This window comes from Babylonia areolata, chromosome 13, assembly GCF_041734735.1.
Source record: "Babylonia areolata isolate BAREFJ2019XMU chromosome 13, ASM4173473v1, whole genome shotgun sequence".
In the NCBI taxonomy this organism is placed as follows: domain Eukaryota; kingdom Metazoa; phylum Mollusca; class Gastropoda; order Neogastropoda; family Buccinidae; genus Babylonia; species Babylonia areolata.
The window spans coordinates 21,806,849-21,831,872 of NC_134888.1; the positions used below are offsets into that span (position 1 = coordinate 21,806,849).

General features: G+C 40.7%; 2 protein-coding genes and 1 non-coding gene across 3 annotated transcripts in view; 1 reads left to right on the top strand and 2 right to left on the bottom strand.

Moving 5' to 3' along the window:
• The window catches only part of LOC143289140 (betaine-homocysteine S-methyltransferase-like), a 41,461-nt gene extending 38,097 nt beyond the window's left edge, over positions 1-3,364 (bottom strand). The window contains exons 1-3 of the mRNA XM_076598024.1: positions 3,347-3,364; positions 1,606-1,729; positions 1,021-1,088 (exon numbers count right to left, since the gene is read on the bottom strand). Of these exons, the coding sequence (XP_076454139.1) occupies positions 1,021-1,088; positions 1,606-1,689 (152 nt within the window). The 5' untranslated portion in view covers positions 1,690-1,729; positions 3,347-3,364. The remainder of the gene's footprint in view (positions 1-1,020; positions 1,089-1,605; positions 1,730-3,346) is intronic.
• Positions 2,875-2,948, bottom strand: Trnat-agu (transfer RNA threonine (anticodon AGU)). Its single transcript has one exon. It is a non-coding gene; the product is annotated as a tRNA-Thr (tRNA).
• A 42-nt stretch (positions 3,365-3,406) lies between the features above and the next one.
• LOC143289141 (programmed cell death protein 10-like) lies at positions 3,407-16,376 on the top strand. Its single transcript, XM_076598025.1, has 8 exons — positions 3,407-3,565; positions 4,967-5,132; positions 6,852-6,905; positions 8,314-8,440; positions 8,894-9,020; positions 11,008-11,101; positions 11,899-11,984; positions 14,709-16,376. The coding sequence occupies exons 2-8, from the start codon at positions 5,061-5,063 to the stop codon at positions 14,791-14,793; spliced, it is 645 nt and encodes a 214-aa protein (XP_076454140.1). The 5' UTR covers positions 3,407-3,565; positions 4,967-5,060; the 3' UTR covers positions 14,794-16,376.
• Positions 16,377-25,024: the final 8,648 nt, after the last annotated feature.

A 25,024-nucleotide genomic window follows, 5' to 3' on the forward strand; every position in this document is an offset into this window, starting at 1 on the left:
CGGCGAAAGAGACGACGTTAACAGCGTTTCACCCCAATTACCATCATCAAAATAGTGCAAGCGGAAGGCTCTTATACTGAAGAGGTGAATGTTGACAAAGAATACCACAATTCTGACGACGGAAGCTAAAGGTTGAGTCATTCAGACACCCACTGGACATCCGAGGGGTCTGTGTAGAGGAGAAGAGAGGACTGGCCGTACTGAGTGGGTTAATGGGAATAAACTCATTGTCATTGTCATTGTTAATTCTACTCCATGGACCACAGACTGTAACGCCTCATACAGATCAGCGCTGTCATGTGACACCGGGGAAAATGACCAGAAACGAAGAAAAAAAAATGGACAGGAAAAACATGTCTGGGGTGTGAATATAAAATGTCAGTCAATGAAAGGACATAAAAGTATACAAAGAAAGAAAACTGGAGCGGGGTTTGTGTGAGGGTGTATAGTATTGTATTGTATTTCTCTTTTTACCACAACAGATTTCTCTGTGTGAAATTCGAGCTCCTCTCCCCAGGGAGAGCGCGCCGCTACACTACAGCGCCACCCTTTTTTTTTTTCCCCCCCCTGCGTTCAGTTTTATTTGCTTTTCCTATTGAAGTGGATTTTTCGACAGAATTTTGCCAGGAACAACCCCGTGGGTTCTTTTACGTGCGCTAAGTGCATGCTGCACACAGGACCTCGGTTTATCGTCTCATCCGAATGACTAGCGTCCAGACCACACCTCAAGGTCTAGTGGGGGGGGGGGGAGGAAATATCGGTGGCTGAGCTGTGATTTGAACCAGCGCGCTCAGATTCTCTCGCTTCGTAGGCGGACGGCGTTACCTCTAGGCCATCACTCGGGGAGGGAGGAGGAGTAAGCAAAACATAATTAACGAAAAGGGGAGAAAAAAAAGACAGAATAAAGATAAAACAATTAAGAAAATATGAGAAAAAGAATGAAATATATTTTAAAACTGACTAAATAAACACACAGAAAGACAGACGGACGGACAGACAGCCATCAGTATAGTCACTGACTGTTTATGAAGCTGCACAATAGCTTCAGGTTTCGTCTTGACCAGCAGGGCTGACCATAGCGGGTCGTTCTGAAAATACGCACAACAGAAATATGTTAGCAACATCACTGTCATGAAAACAATAAGAAAATTCAAAATTTTGAGAAAAAAAGGGGGATATAAAAATTTATGGCAATGGAAATGATGAGAAACATGAGATTATTGTTGAAACTAATAACAAACAATACAGTTCATTACTAACAGAGCTTGTATAGTGCACATATCACATATTAACACACACACACACACACACACACACACACACACACACGTGCGCGCGCGCAAGTAGACAGACAGGCAGACAGACAGACGCAGACACCACTTGGGAGATCAGGGGGTGTTTGCATCTGTCTGTCTGCCTGTTCCCTCACAGAGCATATAACGTTTGTGTGTGTGTGTGTGTGTGTGTGTGTGTGTGAGGTGCATATGTACTTTTCTGCTTTACACTTGCTCTAAGAGGGAGAGAGAGAGTCACTTTACTTCTTTTTTTGTGTGTGTGTTTTGTTTGTTTTTGTTTTTTTTTGTTTTTTTCGAACTGTCAACTCACGTCCACTTCCTTGTTGCCCATGGCAACGAGCGACATGCCAGTCCCTCCATCAAGGACTACCACCTCTTTCTTCCCCGCCATCATAAACCTGCAGCAGTTACTTCCCTTCCACTGTTGCCAATCACTGTAAAGAAAATTAAAATAGAATAAGATTTTTTTTTTTATGAAATAAGTTAACACGAAATATAATGAAATATAATAAAATAAATATGTGACAACCGGAATGCGCACATAAACCTGCAAACATCCATACATAATAAATCCAACAACTTCAACACACATAGACACACTCAATGAGGGGGAAAAAATAAGCATAGTAACAGACTGTGGAATAAATGAATCAACTGATAAATAAATAAATGGAATACATAATAAATATAATATACATAGATGAATACATACATAATCAATGGGCAAATACACAAATGATTAAACAAACATGAAAAACAATAAACAGGAACCCACAGACATTGCTATCAAATGACATGTATGTAAAGTTTGTGCAATGAAACTGCTGTAGAGTATCTATTCAGATGTAGACTGTCTGGAACTTTTTTTTTTTTTTTTTTGGTTGTTATGTGTTTGTTTGTTTGTTTCCATGGTTCACCTGCCTCCCTATATGCATGGACAGAGGTCTAAGCATGTGCTGGCTTTCACCAGTTTTAGTTTCAAGGAGACATCAAAGCGTTTTTTCTTCTTCCATTTGGTCTATTGTCTATTAACTGTAAGGCGATTTGGACACCCATGCATTCATTAATTTCAGCACATGTATGCACACACTCAGAGCCTCAAAGCATGTGGATCAATGCATATACTTCCTTCCTTCCTTCCATGGAGTGACCACAATCATTTCTTGATTATACGCTGAATTCACCACATCAGCTTAAAAAAGAAAGCTGATGCTTGACTTTCACATAACAGGTGTGCCTGTTTGACTGTTTGTATGGTGTGCCTGTTTGACTGATTCTGTTTTCTATGAATGTTTCAATTCTGAGAAACTTTTAGCCGTGTAGTGGTGTACTGCATGCAATACAGTACCACACTTTCTTTAAAAATTGATGTTAAAGAATGGCAGAAGATTGTAATTATTTCTTTTTTTTATTTTTCATGAACAATAAATAGTTGTGGAGCAGTTTAAAAAATAAACTACAGTAAAACAAGACATAAAAGTACACTTAAAACAGTTAACTTTAAAACAGTGATCCTGATTCATAAATGGGGAATCGGGAAGAAATGAAAACACTGGAACGGGAGAAAAATAAAAATAACAGGCACCAGGGGGATTCGAACCCTCGACCTTCTGCTTACTAGGCAGACGCTCTAACCAACTGAGCTATGGCGCCCTCTATTGTTCCAAGAAATTTGTATAACTTATAGCTCTTCAAACTATATTGCACAGCAAATTTAATTTTTGCTGTATATTTATTCAATTTTCCGCAGTGTATTCTCCTTCTTTTACACTACCAGCAATCTTACCTGCTCTAAACAATGTGCATACCACTTTATTGATGCCTGGTGTCGCGACGACTTTCTTTGAGCCAGCTTTAGCCTTGGCTTTTGCCCTTTGGCCTTGACTGTAAGCCTTCATGCACACGCATTAAAAAGGGGCGAAAAGCAGAATTAATAATCTGTTCTGCGTTCTCCGTTTTTCATATTTGTAAATAAGTATTTCTTCAACAATAATCAATGCAAAAGAACTGTTCTATATTTCTATTTATGAAAAATGTGTTCATACACTTACACTTTCGGCAAAGGATCATCCAAGGGAGTTAAGTACAATTTAAAAAGTACTCTTGTGTCTGAAAGACAAAAACAGCTACCGTAAATGGTTGACGCCTTGGGTTGTGATAGCTACGTACGGTTGTAGAACAACTTCCTTGTCACAAGTTCTTCAGTTGTTCTGTTTCTAAAACGGTGATACGCGGAACTAGCTTCTACCTTTAGCGGTTGTCATCTTAAGGTATTTTTCCTTTGTTCAAAGTCGATTTGTGTCAGAGCAAATTCCAAAAGTTAAAACTTACGCAGAAATGGGTTTTCACAGCAGTTTTAGAATTCAAGATCAAATCATCGGATGGGGGTTTCAAATTGTGTTTCAAGTTGAGGAAATTGACAGTGGCTTACATCTTTTTATCTGTGTTGATGAATTTACCGTGTGATCTGCTGGACTGTCTGGACCAAACTCATACGCAAACAGACACACACACACACACACACACACACACACACACACACACACACACACCACACACACACACACACACACGAGCGCGCGCGCGCAAACACTCACACAGTGCACTTATTCACAACACACGCATAAACAATAATGAATGCATAAATGTCCAGACATACACACACACAAATACCATGATGATGATACATGTATATAATCATATGATATAGTATATTCAGTTATTAATGTGAAGGAGTGGCAAAGGCGTGCTCCTGTGGCAGGTGTGGTGCTCTCTTTCATGGGTTGAATGATTTTTATCCACATTTCTTAAATTTGGAGTTCCTGTTTTTGTTTTGGTCACGAGTCTGAGCCCCCCTTATTACACTTAAAATTGTGTTTAACCGCACTGTTTTTATAACATTGTCAGATGCATTGATATGTTATACTCTATAGGCTATACATGAATTTCCCACTGATTTGATCAAACTCAGTCTGATGTTGAGGTGGTTTCAGAATTGACAGATGATTTAGATATGATTAAAATTTCACATGTTACAGTTGCAACAATGTTTGATTATCTTTTTAATAATACTATTAGTTGAGCTAGGAATTTTGGTCAGTAATAAGTAAAGAAAATTATGCAGATCGTCTATGTCTGTCTGTTTTCTTTTCTCTGTCTTTTGGTCTGTGTCTCTCTGTCTGTGTATCTGTCTCAGTCTGTTTGTCTGTCTGTCTGTCTGTCTCTCTCTCTCTCTCTCTCTCTCTCTCTCTCTCTCTATATATATATATATATATATATATATATATATCTGATCTCTCTCATGTACATTTTTACCTGTAATACCATACAATACCATGTATCAACTGTATCGCAGCACCTTGAACCTCCCAGACTATTCCCGTCCCCCCCACCCCCACCCCCCACCAGTCTGTGTACACCCATGGCAAGCAACAGCATCACATTATTTCCGAGTCAACAAATAGTGACTGTTTCTTTAGCAATAGTACTGTTTTGTGGTATTTTCTTTTTCTTGCTTTTTAAAGTTATAGGCATTTAGTTTACAAATTAGTATTGTATGAAATTTGATCATGCTGTCAGCAAATGGAAATCAAATATTACTCAGACTAACGTATATAACTTCAGAAATGTTCCCAATTTTTCACTGTAATCATGCTCTCTGTGTGTTTCAGATTGACTTAAGGAGTAGTAAGTAGTGGCAGTACAGTTGTGTGGAAGGAGAGTGGTGTGGTGTGGGGGGGCAACATCTGAGCCAGGAAGCAGAGCATGACAATGGGGGACAAGAACTTGTACGGGAAACTGATTGTCGATGTGGTCATAGCACCAGTGCTGGAAAAGGTACTGACCTTGTCACATTGCTCCTTGTCTTGGCTGTGACCATCTCACTTCTTTTGCTAAATGTGTATTCATGTTTTGTCCTGACCTTTTTCTGTTTTGGAGTTGGTTTTCGAGAGTGGATGGGCTTTTGGTTCAAAGGTTTAGAAAAAAAACTCCTACTTATTTTGTAATTTTATACATCTACATGTGATGTGTATGTTGTTGGGGGAATCTCTAGAAATTGAAGTGATGATTAAAACAAGAAAAGAATCTTGGCTTGGCATTGACAAATAGTGAAATACTCACACCAAAGACTGAGACTGTGAGATAGTTCATAATTTTCATAATTTCAGAGAGATGGTGGTGAGTACAAAACAGGAAACTTAAGATGGTTTCAGGGTAAGTTTCTCAAGGAGGTGTCACTGTGTTCAGACAAATCCATGTATAATTAATATACATTACACAACATCTGGGCAGATGCCTGACCAGCAGCATTAACTGACACACTTAGTAAATGCCTTGAAAGTATTCATATCTGTATTTCTGTGCCTGTCAGGTGGAATGTTGTAGAATGGTTAAGATGCTCGCCCTTTCTCCCAAGTTTGAGTAGAAAATCAAACCCAGCATCAAGTCAGTTGCATGAGACTATTTATAAACATAGGTCCTGTGTGCAGCATGCATTTCACGCACTGAAAAAGAACCCATGGCAGCAACTTAAATGTGGACCTTTGGCAAAATCTTTAGAACCAGAAGACAGGAAAGGAAACATTGTAGATTTTGTAGCAACTGATCCCTTGGGATGGGTTAGTGATATCTCAGATTTTATTGTTGTTAAATGAATGTTACTTTGTTAGATCCAGTTTGTTTGTCATGCTGCATTCACATGGGGGGAAAAAACCCACAGGAGTGAGTGTTTGGACATTTGAAATGTGTGTTGATCAGTATGTTTATATATATTGTACAGAAAAAAGAAGTGTTCTGAAAAAAATTGACAAGAAAATAATATGTTAAAAGGGTTGGATGTATGTAAAAAGCAAGGTGTGAAGGGCAGAGCTCAAAACTGGGAACATTATCTCTCAGAATGGATAGGTCAGAGTTGTCTGTTGAACATTTTAAATCTTACACAATATTATAGATCTCTCAGCAAAAGGTATATATATATTTTTTTTAAATTTTTTTTTTACTATTATAGAACCTTTGTGTGTGTGTATAATGTGCATGTGTATATATAATATGTATTCATTCAAATCTTTTTGACATCTGGATAGTTAATCTTTGTTGACATCTGGATTGTTACAATATCAGCGAAGAAAAACAACACTTAAATAACTTGAATGTTCAGAACAGTTTCTGTGTCTCTAGGAGGTGTCCCTGCATTTGAACAAATCCGGATATATACTACACTGCATCTACTAGGCAGATGCCTGACCAGTGGCATAAACTAATGAGCTAATGTTAACAACAAAGAGTATTCCCTCCCCCCCCCACCCCCCTGCCCCCCACACTCACTCTTATCCTTCAGTAGGTTGTTCAAGTTGGTGTAGATAATTTTATCAGTCATTGGGGGTGTGGGTGATGAACACTAAGAGAAGAGACAAAGATTTTTGTGGCAATACAACATCCAGTAACCTCCTAATTCACTCAGTTCTGTGTGTGTGTGTATGAAGAGTTTTGATGCATGTTTATTTTAATATTTGATTGGAGATACTGAAGTGAAGGTGTGCTTGTTTATCATTTCAGTTGGAGAAAACAGATATCTCTGCTGCACAGACACTCCGTTCGGCTATAAGCAAGGTGATTTACAGCTTTAATTAGACTCATCTTTGTCAGCATATTTTTACACGCAGACATGTACACACATATATATGCATGCAGACTTACACACACACACACACACACACACACACACAATCATGTGATTGACTATATGTACCCATGCATGCTTGCATACACACTCACAAATGCACCAAGTCACCCACATACACACATCTACACCTCCCATTTTTTTATGACTAATATCACAAAGTTGAAATACATCAAATTGAAAAATACCACTGCTTATAAAGTAGCGAATCAATAAACATAGACACGGATCAAACTTTGAAGGATCAGTAATCAAAATTCAGATAGCAAGAATGATGATGTTTATAACAAGAGTTTCAATTATAGTTGTTCCAACTTTGTTCATTCCTACACAGTTACATAGTGGCTAACATAGGTGCATAGTCATTGTTCCCCAAGTGGCTAACAAGGAAAATTGTCCTGGTTACATCACAGTTGGTAATTGGTCACAACTTATTTGCTATAGCACTGTGAACCACCACTAGCAAATTTTTTTTATGTTTGTTTTTTTTCCCCATTCAAAGAAGTTTATTTTCTTTTCAATCTGTTCAACACAATGCACATTTAACACATAATGAGAAAAAAACAAAAAACATTTGACATTCAGTGAAGTCAGCACCACCAGTAATGACAACAATTAATGACTGTGGTGGTGCAAGTTGTATGTACTGGTAGTCACCATCACCAGCACATGATTCAAAGTTATATAATCATGATGTAGATATGCATTGCTATAACAGCTTGCAAGACTGGCTTGCAGTTAAACTTATCAAAAATGTGAGTTGATTTTGGGGCTTTTCCGATAGCTTAAGTCCTCGCTTACGCACTCTAAACTCCCTGATCTGCCCCTGCCCCACCTGTTCCTATCACTGTCTCTGTTATTTTTTAACGCTTATAAAGTTCTACTTATTTATCATCCAACAAGGCATTCTCAGCCATTTGTGTAACATCAAGCACCAAATTGTTGACCTTGTCGTAGCGACTCATGCCTAAACATTTTACATCCAGCTCCGTGAAGATCTTGTTCAAGGATATCACCCCCATGGACACTCTTTTTTAGTTTCTGAAGGAAATCAATGTTTTTAACTTGATTTGAATTTTGTGTGGACTGAAACATATGCAGGTGAATCGGTTCTTTCTACACTTATTTTCAATATTTTTATCTTGATTTTAATATACATGGATTGAGCGGGATGTGAATGATTTGGCCTTTTTGAGGTTGTTTTAACTGACCATTTAACATTATTTTGTGTTCTTTCTGACTGGTTTTAAGAACTGATGGGTATTCAGCCTGAAAATAGCCCCTTCACTGTCAGCTGGGCTGTAAGCAACATGGTTTGATTTGATCCTACCCCATTAGGCGGAGCGTCGGATGCCGGGGTTGACCTATGACCTGGTGCGTCACCTGCTGCAGCGTGCGGAGCTCTCGGACAAGACTGACCTCTGCCAGGTGCTGTTGCGGCTGGGGGGGCAGACGGAGACAGAAGGTGAGACATCACCACCCCCCCACCACCTCCGCCCTCACTTTGCTGTCTTGTTGTCAGATTTGGGAGAGAGGGAGGGAGAAGGAGATTTAGAAAAGGGGGAAGGCAATTTCATGTTTAAAACATTAATTATCATTACTTCTTCACCACCACCACTCCCTTCTCCACGCCCTGTATCTTTTATAAATTCCCTGACTCACCCCTCATCAATAAAACGAAAAAGCATTATTCAGTTTGAATCTTGATAAGACCCAGGTTCTGTATGAATATTATAGAAAAAGAAATTGTGTGTCTTATACCTATTAATATATTATGTCAAAGTATTGCAAGCTTTTATTTGTAGCTTTTCTTTGTTTGCCAAACTTATGTAGCTAAATGCTAATGCAGTACTAAGACCTAGTTCTGGACTTCCTACTTAATGCTGATAATACCTGTACTGTGTTGTGTTGTGAGCAGACATCCGGATACCAAGATCCGAGTCCACGTTCAGAGAGCTGAACAGCTGCGCTGTGGACCTGAAAAAGATCCTTGGACGTATCCCGGACCAGATAGCTGACCGCAAGCAGTTTCTGGAGACCATCAAGTGAGTGGCTGTCTACCGGACATGGCATTCTGTCCTTGTGTTTGGTGTTGATCAGCTTCAGGCTCATCCATTGCCAACACAGAACTATTATTAGATATGATTTTGAAATAAATACTCTCACAAATGTAAAAAAAAGTTTATTTTCTACTTAAAGGTGGGATTGCTCTGTGGCATTATACTCTCCTGAGACAGAGCTACCTGTTATAACAACAACAAAAAAGTAATGCTGTATAATAATAATAATAATAATAATAATAATGGATACTTATATAGCACACTATCCAGAAATCTGCTCTAGGTGCTTTACAAAAACGCTTTTGATAACATAAAACATTATATCTATGTTACATACACACACCAAAATGTGACCACACACACACACACACTCACACACACGCACGCACGCACGCACGCACACACACACACACACACACACACACACTGCATACATACATTTTAACATACATGTGTATCTAACAGCTACACTAACACATACGCACACATAGGCAGGCACAAACTTACATAAACACACGCACACACAATACACATTCATATATACATGCATGTAGTTGTGGACCTGCCACAATTGAACTTATTGCTGAGGGAAAAGGTGAGTTTTGAGACGAGATTTAAAAGATGCGAGGGAATCAGAATGACGGAGGTTATCAGGGAGCTTGTTCCACGTCTTTGGCGATTGAAAAGAAAACGATCTGTGTCCATAGGTCTTACTTCTGACGTGAGGTATCCTGAGAAGTCGAGTATCAGAGGAAGAACGGAGCTGGTGGCGAGACGGGGTATAGATATGGATGAGTTCAGAAAGATACTTGGGGCCAGATCCGTTGACTGCAGAAAAGGTCAGAGTGGATAGCTTATAGTCTATTCGATCAGAAACAGGCAACCAGTGGAGAGACTGAAGGAGAGGAGAAACATGGTCAAATTTAGAAGCTCTGCAAATAAGTCTGGCAGCGTTATTCTGAATTCGTTGGAGTCTGTCTAACAGGTATTTGGGAAGGCCGGCCAAAAGAGAGTTGCAGTAATCCAATCTTGAGAGAACCAGAGAGCATACAAGTGTCTTGGTTGCATCGGTTGAGAGATAGTGGCGGATAGAGCTGGTTCTACGCAGTTCCAAATAGGCAACTTTACAGATATTCGAAATGTGCTGTTGGAAGGAAAGAGACTGGTCCAGGATTACACCAAGACTGCGAACAGAGGGAGAAAGTGAAACAGGTGTGCTATTGATAGAACAGAGTCAGGAAAGGAAGGATGTTGACGAAACTTCTTTGGAAAGGTTATCATAAATTCAGTCTTATCATCATTTAATTGCAGCAATATGACACAATACCTTTGATGATTTCAAGATTGTGACAGGTCACTGTTCTAAAATTCATGGGTTTTGATTTGTTATTATCTTCACCTTCATCTTTATTACTACCTGTATCGTCATTTTCACTACACTTATTTGACATCATCAGGACTTTTTTTCTTCTAATTTTCTTCTGAAAATTACTCTCATCCTTATCATCTCTTTCATCATTATTCCATGACAGTGTCAGTATTGTCCTTTTATGGTACCATGACAATGGTATTAATGGATAAGGATGTGATTATTCCATGGCAGCACTGTGTGTGACCATGACAGTGGTATGAATGGAATAAATTATTCGATGCCTTCATAGTGTGACCATGACTATGGTGTGAATGGATGTTATTATTCCATGTCATTGTGTGACCATGATTATGGTATGAATGGACGTTATTATTCCATGACATCATTATTTACTGTGACAATGGTATGAATGGAGGTGATGATTCCATGTCTTCATTGTGTGACTGTGACGATGGTATGAATCCAGTTGATTGTTCCATGACATCATTGTGTGACCATGACAATGGTAAGAATAGATGTGGATGTTCCATGTTATCATTGTGTGACCACGCCAGTGGTATGAGTGGAGGCGATGATGACAAGAATTGTGTGTGGACACAGGGAGATCGCCAGCTCCATCAAGACACTGCTGGATGCTGTGAACAAAGTGATCGCAGAACTGCCTCCACACATGACAGAGAACGGCACTAAACAGGTACCCACCTGGTTTCTGAACGTTACCCAGAGTTTGGCCACTTTGTCACTTGTTCCCCAGCACAAAGGCACACATGCACGCATGCAGGCACTCACACACTCACACATGCACACGCGCGTGCGTGCGCACACACGCGCGCACACACACACACACATGCATGTGACAGAGGAGTACAAAAACAGGTCACAGAACATTATCCAGAGTTTGGCCACTTAGTAACGTGTACCCCTGCACACAGGCACACACACACACACACGCACGCACAGGCACAGAGTAAAACATGTCTGTGCATATATATATATATATATATATATGTGTGTGTGTGTGTGTATTTGTGGGAGGGGGGATGAGGCTTGAGCTTGCAGAGATATACATCCACTGCTTCATTTATAGCTGTCTGTACTGACCTGATGCTTGGATTTCCATCAAAGTCATTCTCAGTCTATACAGAATACAGAACATTATCTCCAGAGAGAAAATTGTGATGCAAAACACATGAACAATACATGAGAATCACACTTATTCCATATATTTTATGAAGGATATAAAATGGTCAACTTAGAGTAAACTACACATACAATAATCACAGCCGTACTCATGCAATAATCAAAGCAGACATACTTGAACCTGAAATGTTAATTTAGAGTAAACCACACATACAGTTATCACAGAACTCATGGTCTCGAAAACTGTAAGAAATGATGATAATGACAGCGATGATAATATTGATGATGATGATGACGATGATTATGGTTATAATGATGATGATGATGGTGATAATGATGATGATGTGTCAGGTGCTGGAGGACAGGAAGAAAGAGTTTGTGCGCTACTCCAAGAAGTTCAGCAACACTCTCAAGGAGTACTTCAGAGATCCCACACTGTGAGTTCCTCCTGTCTTCGTCTGTCTGTTAGTGTGTGTATGTGTGTACTTGGGTATTGTGTGTGTGTGTGTGTGAGTGTGCATGCCTGGATGTGTTTGTATATCTCTGTGCGTGGGTATGTGTGTGTGTGTGTGTGTTTGTGTGTGTACGTTTGTGTGTGTACCTAGGTGCTTGTGTGTGTGCATGTGTGTGTGCACCAGTGTGTTTGTGTGTATGTGTGTGTGTGTGTGTTTACACCTGGGTGTTTGTGTGTGTGTGTGTTTATATGTGTGTGTGTCTGTGAGTTGATGTGCAGCATATAGCACAGTGTGTGCATGTTTTGTGTGCTGAGTGCAACTTCCACGTTCACTGATATAGTGCACAAGTTAGCTTTAGCGTGTATGACTGTTTTTACCTCTGCCCTGTAGGCTGTCATACTCCGTTTTTGGGGGGAGTTGCTGGGTATGTTCTTCTTTCCATAACCACCGAACGCTGACATGGATTACAAGATCTTTAGTTTAACCCTTTCGCTGCCAAGAAAATAAGATTTAAGTGAAATCTGTTTGCCAGGGTTTTTTCACAAAAAACGGGTATAAATTTTCCAAAAATTCTGTGCTCATTGTTATTGGAGAAAGACCCATAAAAGTATATATTTTCTGAAAGGTAAATGAATAAAGAATACAAAACACATGCTGTTTTCCCATTTTATATATTTTTAGTGACATGCTGTTGTTTTGAAATCAGTGTTTTGTTTTTTGTCACATTTTCAACTTGTTCATTACAAACATTAGTCAGGTAATTTGCACAAAAACATCATATTTTCTGGACAAATGGATATCTGCAAACACAAAATCATACTAGAACAACCACAATATATATATATTTTTTAAGAGATAGATACACAATACATTGTGACTTCTCCAAGTGATAAGATGGATGTGAGGCCACGCCCCCTCAGTCTCCACACACACACCCCCTCCCCCCTCCTCCTCACCCCTCTCACACGGTCACTTGATTCAGTTCTCATCAGACCGCGTTGGCTGCGTGCCAAGAATATCGCTCTGCTGCTAATTCGGTCATCTGTCGTCTGCTAACATCTGTACAGCCGGCATCACTCACTGACAGTCGCATCTTGGCCACTCTCTTGATTACTCCCTTTATTTTCTATCAGATCGTCCTATAAATGTTCATCTCTATCTTCTCCTTCGAATTTACGCTTCAATTCTTTCTGAGCATCAGCTAAAGAAAGAAATCATGGTTGATTTAGTTCATCACGATCGCATGTCTTGAGCACGGCATCAGTCAGACATTTTGTTGAGCGAGCGAGGAGAGAAGTCAGGCAAACACTTGGACAGTGACCCAACCAAAACGTTCAAATAAAGGACTGCTTCATGACGTAGATGGGGTTTCTAGCAATGAATAGAATCTAGAGAGATTCCCCAGGCTAAAGCTACCACTATTTTTGCCAAGGAAGTGAATGCAAACCAGGGAAAAGTCAGAATATTTCGATGACGAGTTATCTCGTCATGCAGGCAGCGAAGCATACATGCTTGCCATGACGAGTTATCTCGTCATGCAGGCAGCCTAGGGGTTAACGTGCCTGTTTGATCTGCATGAATATACACATGAAGGGGGTTCAGGCACTTGCAGGTGTGCACATCTGTTGACCTGTGAGATCAGAAAAATCTCCACCCTTTGCCCAGCAGGCACCGTGACAGGGATTGGAACTCAGGACCATGACATTGAAAGTCCAATGCTTTAACCACTTAGCTGTTGCACCCGTCACCCTGACTTATGATTTCTATGACTATTTTCTTGAGTGTTTGTTTGTCTTCATCATCAAGATCCAGAAACCAGCACACCCAGCCAAAAAGTTTTGTTTTATTTTTACTATAGAATTGGAGAGCAATCTAGTTGTAAGTTCTGGAGTAATGTTTGAAAGCAAACCGGTGCAGTGTTCCAGAGTAATCAAATATTTCTGAGTAATGCAGCATAATGTTTCAGCATGATCTGTGCAATGTTTGTATCTGAGCAAATCTAGTTTTGTTTCAGAGAAAACTCGTCAAACGTTTTCATAATTGGTTTAGTCTGATGTTTCAGAGAAATTCATTCAGATCAAAACATCAGCTGTCATGCCCCACAGTTCCATACAACAGTCTGGTTTTCAAGGAGGCATCAAAGGGCACAGTCTGATACATACTTAGCAGCACCACTTCTGCTTTAACTCAGTACGGCCAATCCTCTCTTCTCCTCTACACAGACCCCTCTAATGTCCAGTGGGTGTCTGAATGACCCAACCTTTAGCTTCCGTCGTCAGAACTGTGGTATTCTTTGTCAACATTCACCTCTTCAGTATAAGAGCCTTCCGCTTGCAATATTTTGATGATGGTAATTGGGATGAAACGCTGTTAATGTCGTCTCTTTCGCCGTTCGTATGGAGAGTTAAGAGAAAAAAAAAAGAACATTCAAGTATTCCTGTTTGAATTACAAATCAACGACAAAAAAAGAAAGAAAGAAATAGAATGTTGATTTGCATTCTGATCCAATTCATTATCTTTTTTTTCTCTTTCCTATACTGATGTTAATTGTGAGCGCTCTGAGCCCCTGTACTTAGTTAGAAGGAATAGTATATTGCAATTACCTATTATGATGATCATCGTTAATTCTTTGTCAGCATTTATTAGTGCATGAAAATTTTATGCTGAGCAATGTGTGACCAGAGCTTCTGTTTGTGTTCCCCACAGGAACCAGAGTGTGTTCCTGAGCGCCAACCACCTGGTACACCAGACCAACCTCATCCTGAAGACCGTCAAACAGGATGTGTGCTGAGGCCCCCGCACCCCCACCTGCCCTCCATCACCTCCCCCATCCCGACCACCACCTCCACCACCACCACCTCTCTGTGCCCCAGGTGGGCTGGATGAGACCTTGCAAGGTGCTCTCTCTCTCTCTCTCTCTGATGGATCTGGACACGTTTGGTCAGCGTGTTTCTGCTGATCAGCTTACCTGGTTTGTTGTTCAGTGTACCTGGTTTGTTTGATCAGTGTACCTGTGTTTTCTGTACCTGCCTTCAGCCCGCTCCCCTTTCCTTTCCTGTACTGCATGCAGGTTCTCTTTTTTTCGTTCTTATTTTCTTTTTCGGAGGGGTGGGGTGCAGAGAGGGGAGGTTTAGGGGTGAGATAGGGTAAAGGCTTTGTTTTCTGGTAGCGTGAGATGACAGATGTATTAATAGAGCCCGGGTGGAGTTGAATGGATGTGTTAGAAAGATGTGATCTCCACAGCCCCCACCCATGCCCCCCACACCCCACCCCCCAGACCCCCTCAGTTGATAGCATGGTGGGTCTGTGTGTGCCTGTGGTGTTGTGTGAAGAAAAACTGTGGTGAGGGAAGGTGTTGTGTGTGTGTGAACCTTGTACACACAGCCTATGTTATAGTGAGAGAATGTGTAGTGTGTGTGAACCTTGTACACACAACTTGTGTGTAGTGAGGGAATGTGTCATGTGTGTGTGAATCTTGTACACACATCTTGTGTGTAGTGAGGGAATGTGTCGTGTGTGTGTGAATCTTGTATACGCAACTTGTGTGTAGTGAGGGAATGTGTCGTGTGTGTGTGAACCTTGTACACACAACTTGTGTGTAGTGAGGGAATGTGTCGTGTGTGTGTGAATCTTGTACACACAACTTGTGTGTAGTGAGGGAATGTGTCATGTGTGTGTGAATCTTGTACACACAACTTGTGTGTAGTGAGGGAATGTGTCGTGTGTGTGAACCTTGTACACAGTCTGTGGGGGTCTCCTTCAGGCTCACGGGGGTTGCTTGAAGAATGACAGTGTCAGCATGGGAGGGGGAGGAGAGAGGTGGGAGGGAAATTGGCTTTCTGTTTTCTAACTCCCCTCCCCCCCAATCTCCCCCACCCCCCTGTACCTCCCCCGCTACTCTTCCTCCCTCAGGCCCTTCTTCCCACCCACTCCCTTCCACCTTTTTTTTAAAAATGTGTATGACTTGGTGAATTAAGGTATCCATGCTGTGGATGTGTCTTTCCTGATGTACTGGAATACGGGATTTTTATCTTTCTGCATCTGCCTTCTTGGTTTTCTAACTGCAAGGAATTTGTATGGCGTTGAATGTCATGAACTTACAGTGCGTGAGACATACAGATTTTGTATCAGGCCCCAGATTATTTATTGAGGAGTGAAGGAGAAGATGAGAACCTATTTTCCTGCACCAAGGTTCGTGAGAGTTGTGATGAGAGTTGGCGGTGGACTTGAGTGTCATGTAAATGGACGTGGAAACAAGTGTGACTTTCATCCTCAGACACTTTCCACAGTGACCACACACAGTAAGGCGGTGAGCAGTGTAGAGTGAAAATGAGAGGATCTGATGCGTGTGTATGGAGGAGTTTGGGGGGTGGGAGGGGGACCGGGGGGGGGGGGGGGGGGGGCGGACATGGGAAGGGTTGTATCTACAGGGGGGGAGTAAACGCAGCACTGTGGGGCAGTGGTTGACATTGTACATGTTAACATAGGGGTTAAGTAAATACTTTTGAGGGGGAGGGGCATGGGTAGTTTTAAGTGAATGAACTGTACATGAAATGAGACGATGAAGCTTGAGGCTTGCTTTGCTGTGAATGGGTGTGGGCAGAAAGTGAGGTTCACATTGATCACCTTTGTATTTCAGACTTTGATTAACCTATGTGTGGCCTTAAAAGGAGCCGCAGAATAATGCATTGAAGGTACCCCCTCCCCTCTGTCTGAGATGTATGACCCACCATATATTATCAGATTAGCAGGTGTGACAGGAATTATGCTACACAGTAAGTGGGTGATGATGTTTCTCATTCACAGAGTCTTGAACATTTCAGTTTCATTCTTCTTTATATTTTTTTTTGTCACTGAAATAGTGAAAAAATTATAGAATGCTTCCATTATCCCATAATTTTTGCAATGATGCTCTTGTGGACCATAGATCTTGTTTTCATCTTGAAATTACCAGAGTAAGTGAAGGGCAAATACGTTTGTGTGTGGGCATGCATGTTTTTATGCATTTCATGTGTTTTATTTTGTGGGGGTCTAGGATTGTTTGGTGTGTGTAGCATTGAGAGCGAAGTCATTGATTTTTTTTGATTTTTTTTTAATCATCTCTTTAGAGTAGATGCTTGTGTAAATAGTATGTAAAAATGAACAAAATGATTGCATGTTTTGTACACATGATAGAACAGTGAGAGTTACTCATACATATCAATCTTCAAACTTTTTCCTTATCTGAATGTTATGCACACATACTCACAAACACACACATGCACACTGACATGAGATACAGCACTTAACAAGTCACTTGTACTACCGGTTCTTTCCTTTTTCTTTTTTTTAAACATGCATGAATTCTGTGGACGTAAATGAGTGTTGTACAGATGTTTTCATTACATTGTGGATAAAGGCCTTAACGTTGTCAGCATTCCTACAGCTGCCTGCAGAACTTTGTTGCACCAAATCAGTGCTGTGTAGGTTCACATATCAGGATTGTCTAGATTTTTGTTGTTCCCTACCCTCCTCAGACCCCCCATCCAAGGAAATATAAACAATTAACATGGGGAATAATCCGAAGAATGCATATTTCTGTCAGTGTCTTTGAAATGTTGCATTTCGATAGTTGACATGGGCTGTGTGACTCCTACATTCACTTGTGTACACAAGTGGACTTTGACGTGTGTGACCGTTTTTATCCCCACCTTGTGGGCAGTCATACTACATTTTCAGGAGGATGCATGCCAGGTATGGACTTGTTTCCATAACCCAACAAATGCTGACATAGAATATGGGATCTGTAACGTGTGTTTTTTGATATTCTGCATGTGTATTTACACAAAGAGGGTTCAAGCACTGGCAGGTCTGAACATCTGTTTACCTCAGAGATCAGAAAAAATCTCCACCCTTTACCCACCAGCTGCTGTGACCAGGATACAAACCCAGGACCCTCAGAGTGAAAGTTCAATGCTTTAATCACTTGGCTGTTGTGCCCATCTATATTTGACATACAAATGCATGTTAATGTAGACATAATGGAGACATATTTTGCAGGGCAAGTTTTTTTTCCAGTTTTCCCATGCTCTGTCTCAGTGGCTTTAGTCCCATGCTGCTCTGTTAAATTCTCCACAAAGAGTTGCAGCCAAGCCCATTTTTATAGCAATCTTTTTGACCCAGTAATCATGTAGTAGTTATCACTGTAGGTTTGCTGTGATCCCTCCACCCACACCCCTGCCAGAGCGGGCTACTGTCCACTGGAGATCTTGCATTGCATCACACAGTGGTTTTCGCTCAGCTGTGCCATTTCTGAGTCGGCACATGCAGTAGACGCTCTAGTAAGCTCTCTGTAGACATTGCGGGCTTGATAGTGGAGCCAGGTGGAGTGACCATCCCCCACAAGAGACCACCACTTATGCCCCTATGACAACAAAAATTCTGCATGGCCTTGGGTGTTTTTCATTCATGTAACTTTCTTCATGTTTTGTTTTATTGACAGGTTTCTTTTCATACGGTCCCATTTGGGCAAGTGAAACTGTGACAGATTCATAGAGGTAACGTTAGATAGACAGGAAAAAGGTTCAAAAGTGTGGACCTGTACATGTTCAGAGCATCAGATGCCATGTGTTCATGCAAGATGCAAAGAAGGGTAAAAGGCAAGAACTTGCTGGAAGTCTGTTCCACAGAAAAGCACTGACATTTCACAAGAAATGAGGTTGTGACCCTGAGCCTTGTGGAAAGGTAGAAAAGATTTGATAGGTGTGAGGTGGGTGGGATCAGAGTTTGGCTGGTGTCTTCGGTCAAAGCATAAAATAAATGCACAAGAGTAACAGCGAGCGAGGGGTTCATCTTGTCAATGGTACAGCATGAAAAGAGTCCATGAGAGAAGATGTTGGGGGGAAATGTAATTAAATTATTACAGCACAGGTTTAAAGTGTTCAGACTGGAACTGGGTGCTTGTGATGCCTTTTCCGTGTTTGCTCTTCAGACTACATAACATTCCATCATCACCTGCTGCCTGATGTAGCATGGCAGTAGTCACACACCTGACCATGTTGATGTGTACAGATGTCTTCAGTTGTCCTGCGTTTCCTCCCGTCTCCTCTCTCTTTGTGACTATTGCATTACCACTGCAGCACTGCATTCAGAACACATGCTTCTTTTATAAAACACACACACACACACACACATTTACAAAATACCTTTCAGCTAGTGGAAAGAAGTTCCGTCGCTTTTTTGTTTTGTTTTGTTTGTTTCCTTTTGTTTTTGGATGCTCCAGTGCAGCAAGGAGCATTTTTAATGGACTTTTCCCAGTGCTCAGTTCTTTAATAAAAAAAAATTTTTAATCTGTTATCTGGGAAAAGAAAGACAATTATCAGTGGCTGTGTAAGTGTGTCATCCTCTTTTCTCAGCTTGTATAAAAGCTATGAAAAAAAAGACTTTGTTGCTGGAGCCTTTTGCCAATATTGAACAAATCAAGAATGGAAATTCATTTTCTACTAGAGTGCATTCAATAACAACAGGAAAGAAAGGAATGTGAAAAATTCTACAGTCATACCTGTGACTTGTACGACTTGTGCTTATGGAAACATGCTTTCAACACTTTTGAGTGTCAAAAAAAAAGAAAAAAGAAAAGAACACACAAAAATCGCTTAATCATTTTGTTGTTCAAATGTGAACAAGATAAGGGTCACTATTTTCTCACTACTTAATTACTACTTGGAATGAAAGAAATGTCTTTTCCCCCAAGATTTTTATATATTCAAGTCATTCAAACATGCAGTCTAATGTGAAGTTTGACTGTCAATAGTTTGATTACTTTTGTTTTCTTTTCCACATTTTGTACATATAATGGTGACCCATTTGTGTGTGGGTCTTTGTGAGTGAAATTTTGTATGACAACGGGTTTCATTGGGTTTGGGAGGTTGTACGATGTTTGTGACAACATCATTATGCATTTTCATTAAGACATGAAGTAAACAAGTTGTATGCAGACACCGGTTTTCTGGTTGGTTCAGTGTGCAGGGTAATGTGTGTGGTGTGTGTGTGTGTGTGTTGGAGCTCATGTACGTTTATATGTATTTGACTGTGCTTTCATATCTGTGAAACTGCATGTTTGGTGCATATCTGTTATGCATGTGTGGGTGTATGTGTGAATGTGTGTCTAAATGTTTTACATTTATTTGCTTATTTATCATCATTGTTGTCTTATTTATTTATTATTATTATTATTATTTTATTATTATTACTACTACCTTTTTTATATTATAATTATTATTTATTTATGTAAGCTTATCTATTATTTATTCATCTTTTTTTTCTTTTTTTTTCTTTTTTTCTCAAGGCCTGACTAAGCACGCTGGATTACGCTGCTGGTCAGGCATCTGCTTGGCAGATGTGGTGTAGCGTGTATGGATTTGTCCGAACGCAGTGACGCCTCCTTGAGCTACTGAAACTGAAACTGAAACTCAGTGTGCCCACCACCCCTTCCTGTGCCCTTCCTGCCTCTTTTACCTCTGTATGGTTAAGCAGGTGTATGTACGTGCGTGTGTGTGTGTGTGTGTGTTGAGAGACGTACAAAGGTGCAACTGAACAAACATGATTTTGCAGATGGGAACAGCATGACATCAAACTATTCACTGATGCCAGCAGAGAACCACTGTCTGACACTTGCGCAGCAGACAAGTGAAGTTTCAGTTTGTGTCAGTGTACTTTTAATGTTCTATTTATAACAACTGATCATTTTAACTTACTTTCTATTCGAAGTCAAACCAGTAGGTTCAGCATTTGTGCTTACTTATCAACCAGAAAACCAATGAAACAAAACATCAAAACTGGCCTTGATGAAAAAACAAAAACAAAACCACATACAGACGGGGTAAAATTCCACAAGCTTCAGGTTACCAGTAGTAGTTTGTGCACTGTCATACTGTGCACTCATGGTAAAGGAGCAAGGTGACAGAATGGTTAAGATACTTATCAGCCAATACAGTGTTCATGAAGATCTGGGTTCGAATCCTGCTCTAGCCCATTTCCCCCCCCCCAAGTTTGACTGGAAACTCAAACGGAGGAGGGTCTAGTGGCAACACTCTGGAGATGAATTCCACTCTGTTCGGTTCACAAATATATGCCTGCACTCGAGGCCTGGCTTAGCGAGTTGAGTTATGCTGCTGGTCAGGCATCTGCCAAGCTGTTGTGGCGTAGCATAAATGGATTTGTCCAAACGCAGTGACGCCCACTTGCGAAACTGAAACCAAAAAAAACGGTACGCACAGGCTCTCTCACATCACACAAACTTGTCAGTCATTCGGATGAGACGATAAACCGAGGTCCCGTGTGCAGCATGCACTTAGCGCACGTAAAAGAACCCACGGCAACAAAAGGGTTGTTCCTGGCAAAATTCTGTAGAAAAATCCACATCGATAGGAAAAACAAAACTGCATGCAGGAAAAAATACAAAATAAATGGGTGGCGCTGTAGTGTAGTGACGCGCTCTCCCTGGGGAGAGCAGCCCGAATTTCACACAGAGAAATCTGTTGTGATAAAAAGAAATACAAATACAAATGTACTCACTCATGCACAAACTGAAACAAAAAAACAGTACGCACAGGCTCTCTCACATCACACGAACTTGTCAACAATGCACTCACTCATGCACAAGCACACACAGAGTGAAAACCAGACTAATTGTGAGAGTGTTTGACTAATGATATATTTCCCCATGAAGAATGACGCTAGTGAGGTTTTAGCAACAAGACGACGAACCAACAGGGAAAAAGAAACGGACAAAGCTGAAGACACAACTCTGAACAAACCTTCTCCAAAAGGTCACCAATACTTAATCTAAATACATCCTGAAAACTTGGGACAGAAAGAAAAACATTTTCAAATGAGTTAAAGAGTGGTATGCTTGTTGATTGCTCATCATCATATCTCCTTTCTCACTTATTTGTGCACTCTCTCTCTCTCTAGCACACACACACACACAAAGAGAAAGAACTGCATCTGTTTACACCAAACTTGATCATTTTATGCAAGTGAACATATACTCCTGCATGAGTGCATGCAGTTTCACACTCACACGCACACGCACACACACACACACCTCACAGAACAGTGCAGGATACAGATGCAGAATAGAATACCACAGGAATGTTACAGCCAATGTGTACACATCAGTAGATGAACACATACAAAGTGTTGCAATTATTATTATTATTATCTTCACTGGTCGCTATGAACAGCAAGACCAGACCGACATAACACAATACACACTCTTCATCCAGTCTCAAGTCCGCTGCTACCTACACATGAACACCTACAACAACAGCACTGTGCTCTACTCTCGTTCTTCCACAGTCTTGTTCCTCTTTGAGCAGCATGAAATGGTGAACTCATCCATATTCCTCCTCCTCCTACCTTTCACAACCGTATATTATCAATACAGGACTTGACTACAAACAAGTATTTCTACACGTTCAAAAAAAACAAACATGTCTAGATATCATGTCTGTATGAATACAAAGATTTTTTTTAGATTTAAAATATGTTTTTAAAAACACAGAACCAATACAACAGGGTGGTGTACAAACAGAAAAAAAAAAAAAAAAAAAATCAGGCTCCACAGAGTTTCTGCCAACAAAATGTTTATAAATACTGACAACAGTGTTCACAATAATCAATAAGTGAAAGGGAATAAAATCACTCTGGGCAAAAAAAACAAAAACAACAACAAAAAAACCACTCCCCAAAAAATACAAAGAGGAATGAACCAAATCATGTGTCCATTAAAAAAAAAAAAAATAAAAAAAAAAAAAAGGAAGGAGAAATAGACATAAATAAATGCTCACTAAAAAAAAAAAAAAAAAAAAAAAAGAGGCTCGTGCAATATGCGATACAAACTTCCTTATGCTTGAAACTGAGAAGAAGTGAAGTGACATCATGGTGTGTGATATTTTTTGAGGTGGTGTGAAAAATGGACGTTTCTTCCCACACAAAAATATGCCACTAATGGAAACACATAACTGACAAAAACCTAACAATTCTGGAACATGGAACGAACATGGAGTAGACTCGGAGGAGGGAAGAATTTGGTAAAAAGGGTAATATCTGAACCGGAGAAAAGGTTAAGCAAAGGTCATCGGAACAAAATGCATAACCCCTGATTGCATGAAAAACCAAGCACACAATTATTTATCCCACTGTACAAAAGACATACATCACGCAATAAAATAGTATTCATAAGTGTACTCGTAAAATGCCAATAAAGTTAACACGTTCGTGTGTATGTCGTAATTGAAAGTGTACAGAAATAAAAGCAAAATGTGCAGCAGCTATAAGCTTTTGGTGGCCTGGAATACAACGAAGGGCATCACACGTGGCAGCGTTGGTGACACAAAGCATTACCTCACACATTACGGACGTCAATCACACAAAGCACAATCGGCTACACAAAGTGCTACCACACACATGATAGTCGTCAGTCACACACAGAGCAGTGTCAGTGACACAGAGCGTTACCACACACATGACGGATATCAGTCACACAAAGAAAATCAACAACATTAAGTGTTACGACACACGACAAACATGTCACTCAGAGCAATGTCAGCAACACAAAAGTGTAAACACACATATGATTGTCGTCAGTCACACACAACAGTGTCAGTGACACAATGCGTTATCACACGCATGACGAACATCAGTCACACAAAGAATGTCAGCAACACAAAGCGTTACCACTTACGACAGACAGGTCACACAGAGCAACGTCAGCAACACAAAGTGTTAACACAGACATCGGTCACACAAAGAATGTCAGCAACACAAAGAGTTACCACACGCATAACAAACTTAGGTCACACAGAACACTGTCGGCAACACAAAGCATTACTGCACACACTCTAGACAGTCAATCGTGTCCAACTACGACCATCAGAACAGCAGAGGAGGCAACTGCTGTCATGTCTATCCGGGCTAGAATTTGATTTTCATTAAGAGCGTCTTGCCCAAACATCTCCGCTCTCTCAGCCAAGAAAAGGCTTTTGGACAGTCGGCACTGTATGGTCCAAAAAGGCCAGCTAGCACCCAAGGCTACAGCACAAAGAGCCAGTGCAATCTTGCCTCCTTGTGAGGCATTGTCACAGTCCTTCACAAAAGACTAAGCTGTGGATGAATTCCCACTGCAGTGGAGAAACCACTGATCATACAGCTCTCACTTTGCTGTTGGCCCGACTGTAAACTTACGTCAACCTGTGATATAAGCCGAGAACAGAAAAGGCGAACCCACACACATTAAGTGATTAACAGACCAAAGTCACACAGAGCACTGTCTGCAGTACAAAGCGCCACTACACACGTAACAGATATCAGTCACACATGGCTACATTGGCAACAGAAAGTCTAAAACAATGCAAGTGTTGGGGTCATGATGAGGAGTGGGGGGGTGCTGTGGGGGGTGGGGGGGCAGGTTGTGGGGGAGGGGGGGGGGTGTCACTTGACTGTGTGGAGCAGTTACGCAGGGAACAACCTGAGGGCAGCACAAAAACTGAGCTAACATCATGGACACAGAATGAACATGCGATGGACACAGAACAAACACACGGATCGAGAGAGACAGCAAACACATGATGGGACAGTGGACAGTGAACACACACACGACAGAGAAAGAGCAGCCCTGGATTCCATAGCCAGAAATTCACAGTGACAACCTGATTCTCTCTCACCCCACCTTCCCCCACCCACCTTCCCCTTCAACAGAAGTCTGATGAGCTAGTATGAGGGATAACATGGTCTTGAAACACACACACACACATCAAAATCATCACACACACACACACACACACACACACACACACACAATCAAAATCATCACATACACACACACACACACAAACACACACCATCATCATCATCATCATATCCACACACAGCATCAAACACACCCTTTCTCTCTCATCCACAAAGACTTACTCACGCAACACACACACACACACACAGACACAGATATATATATATATATATATATATATATATATATA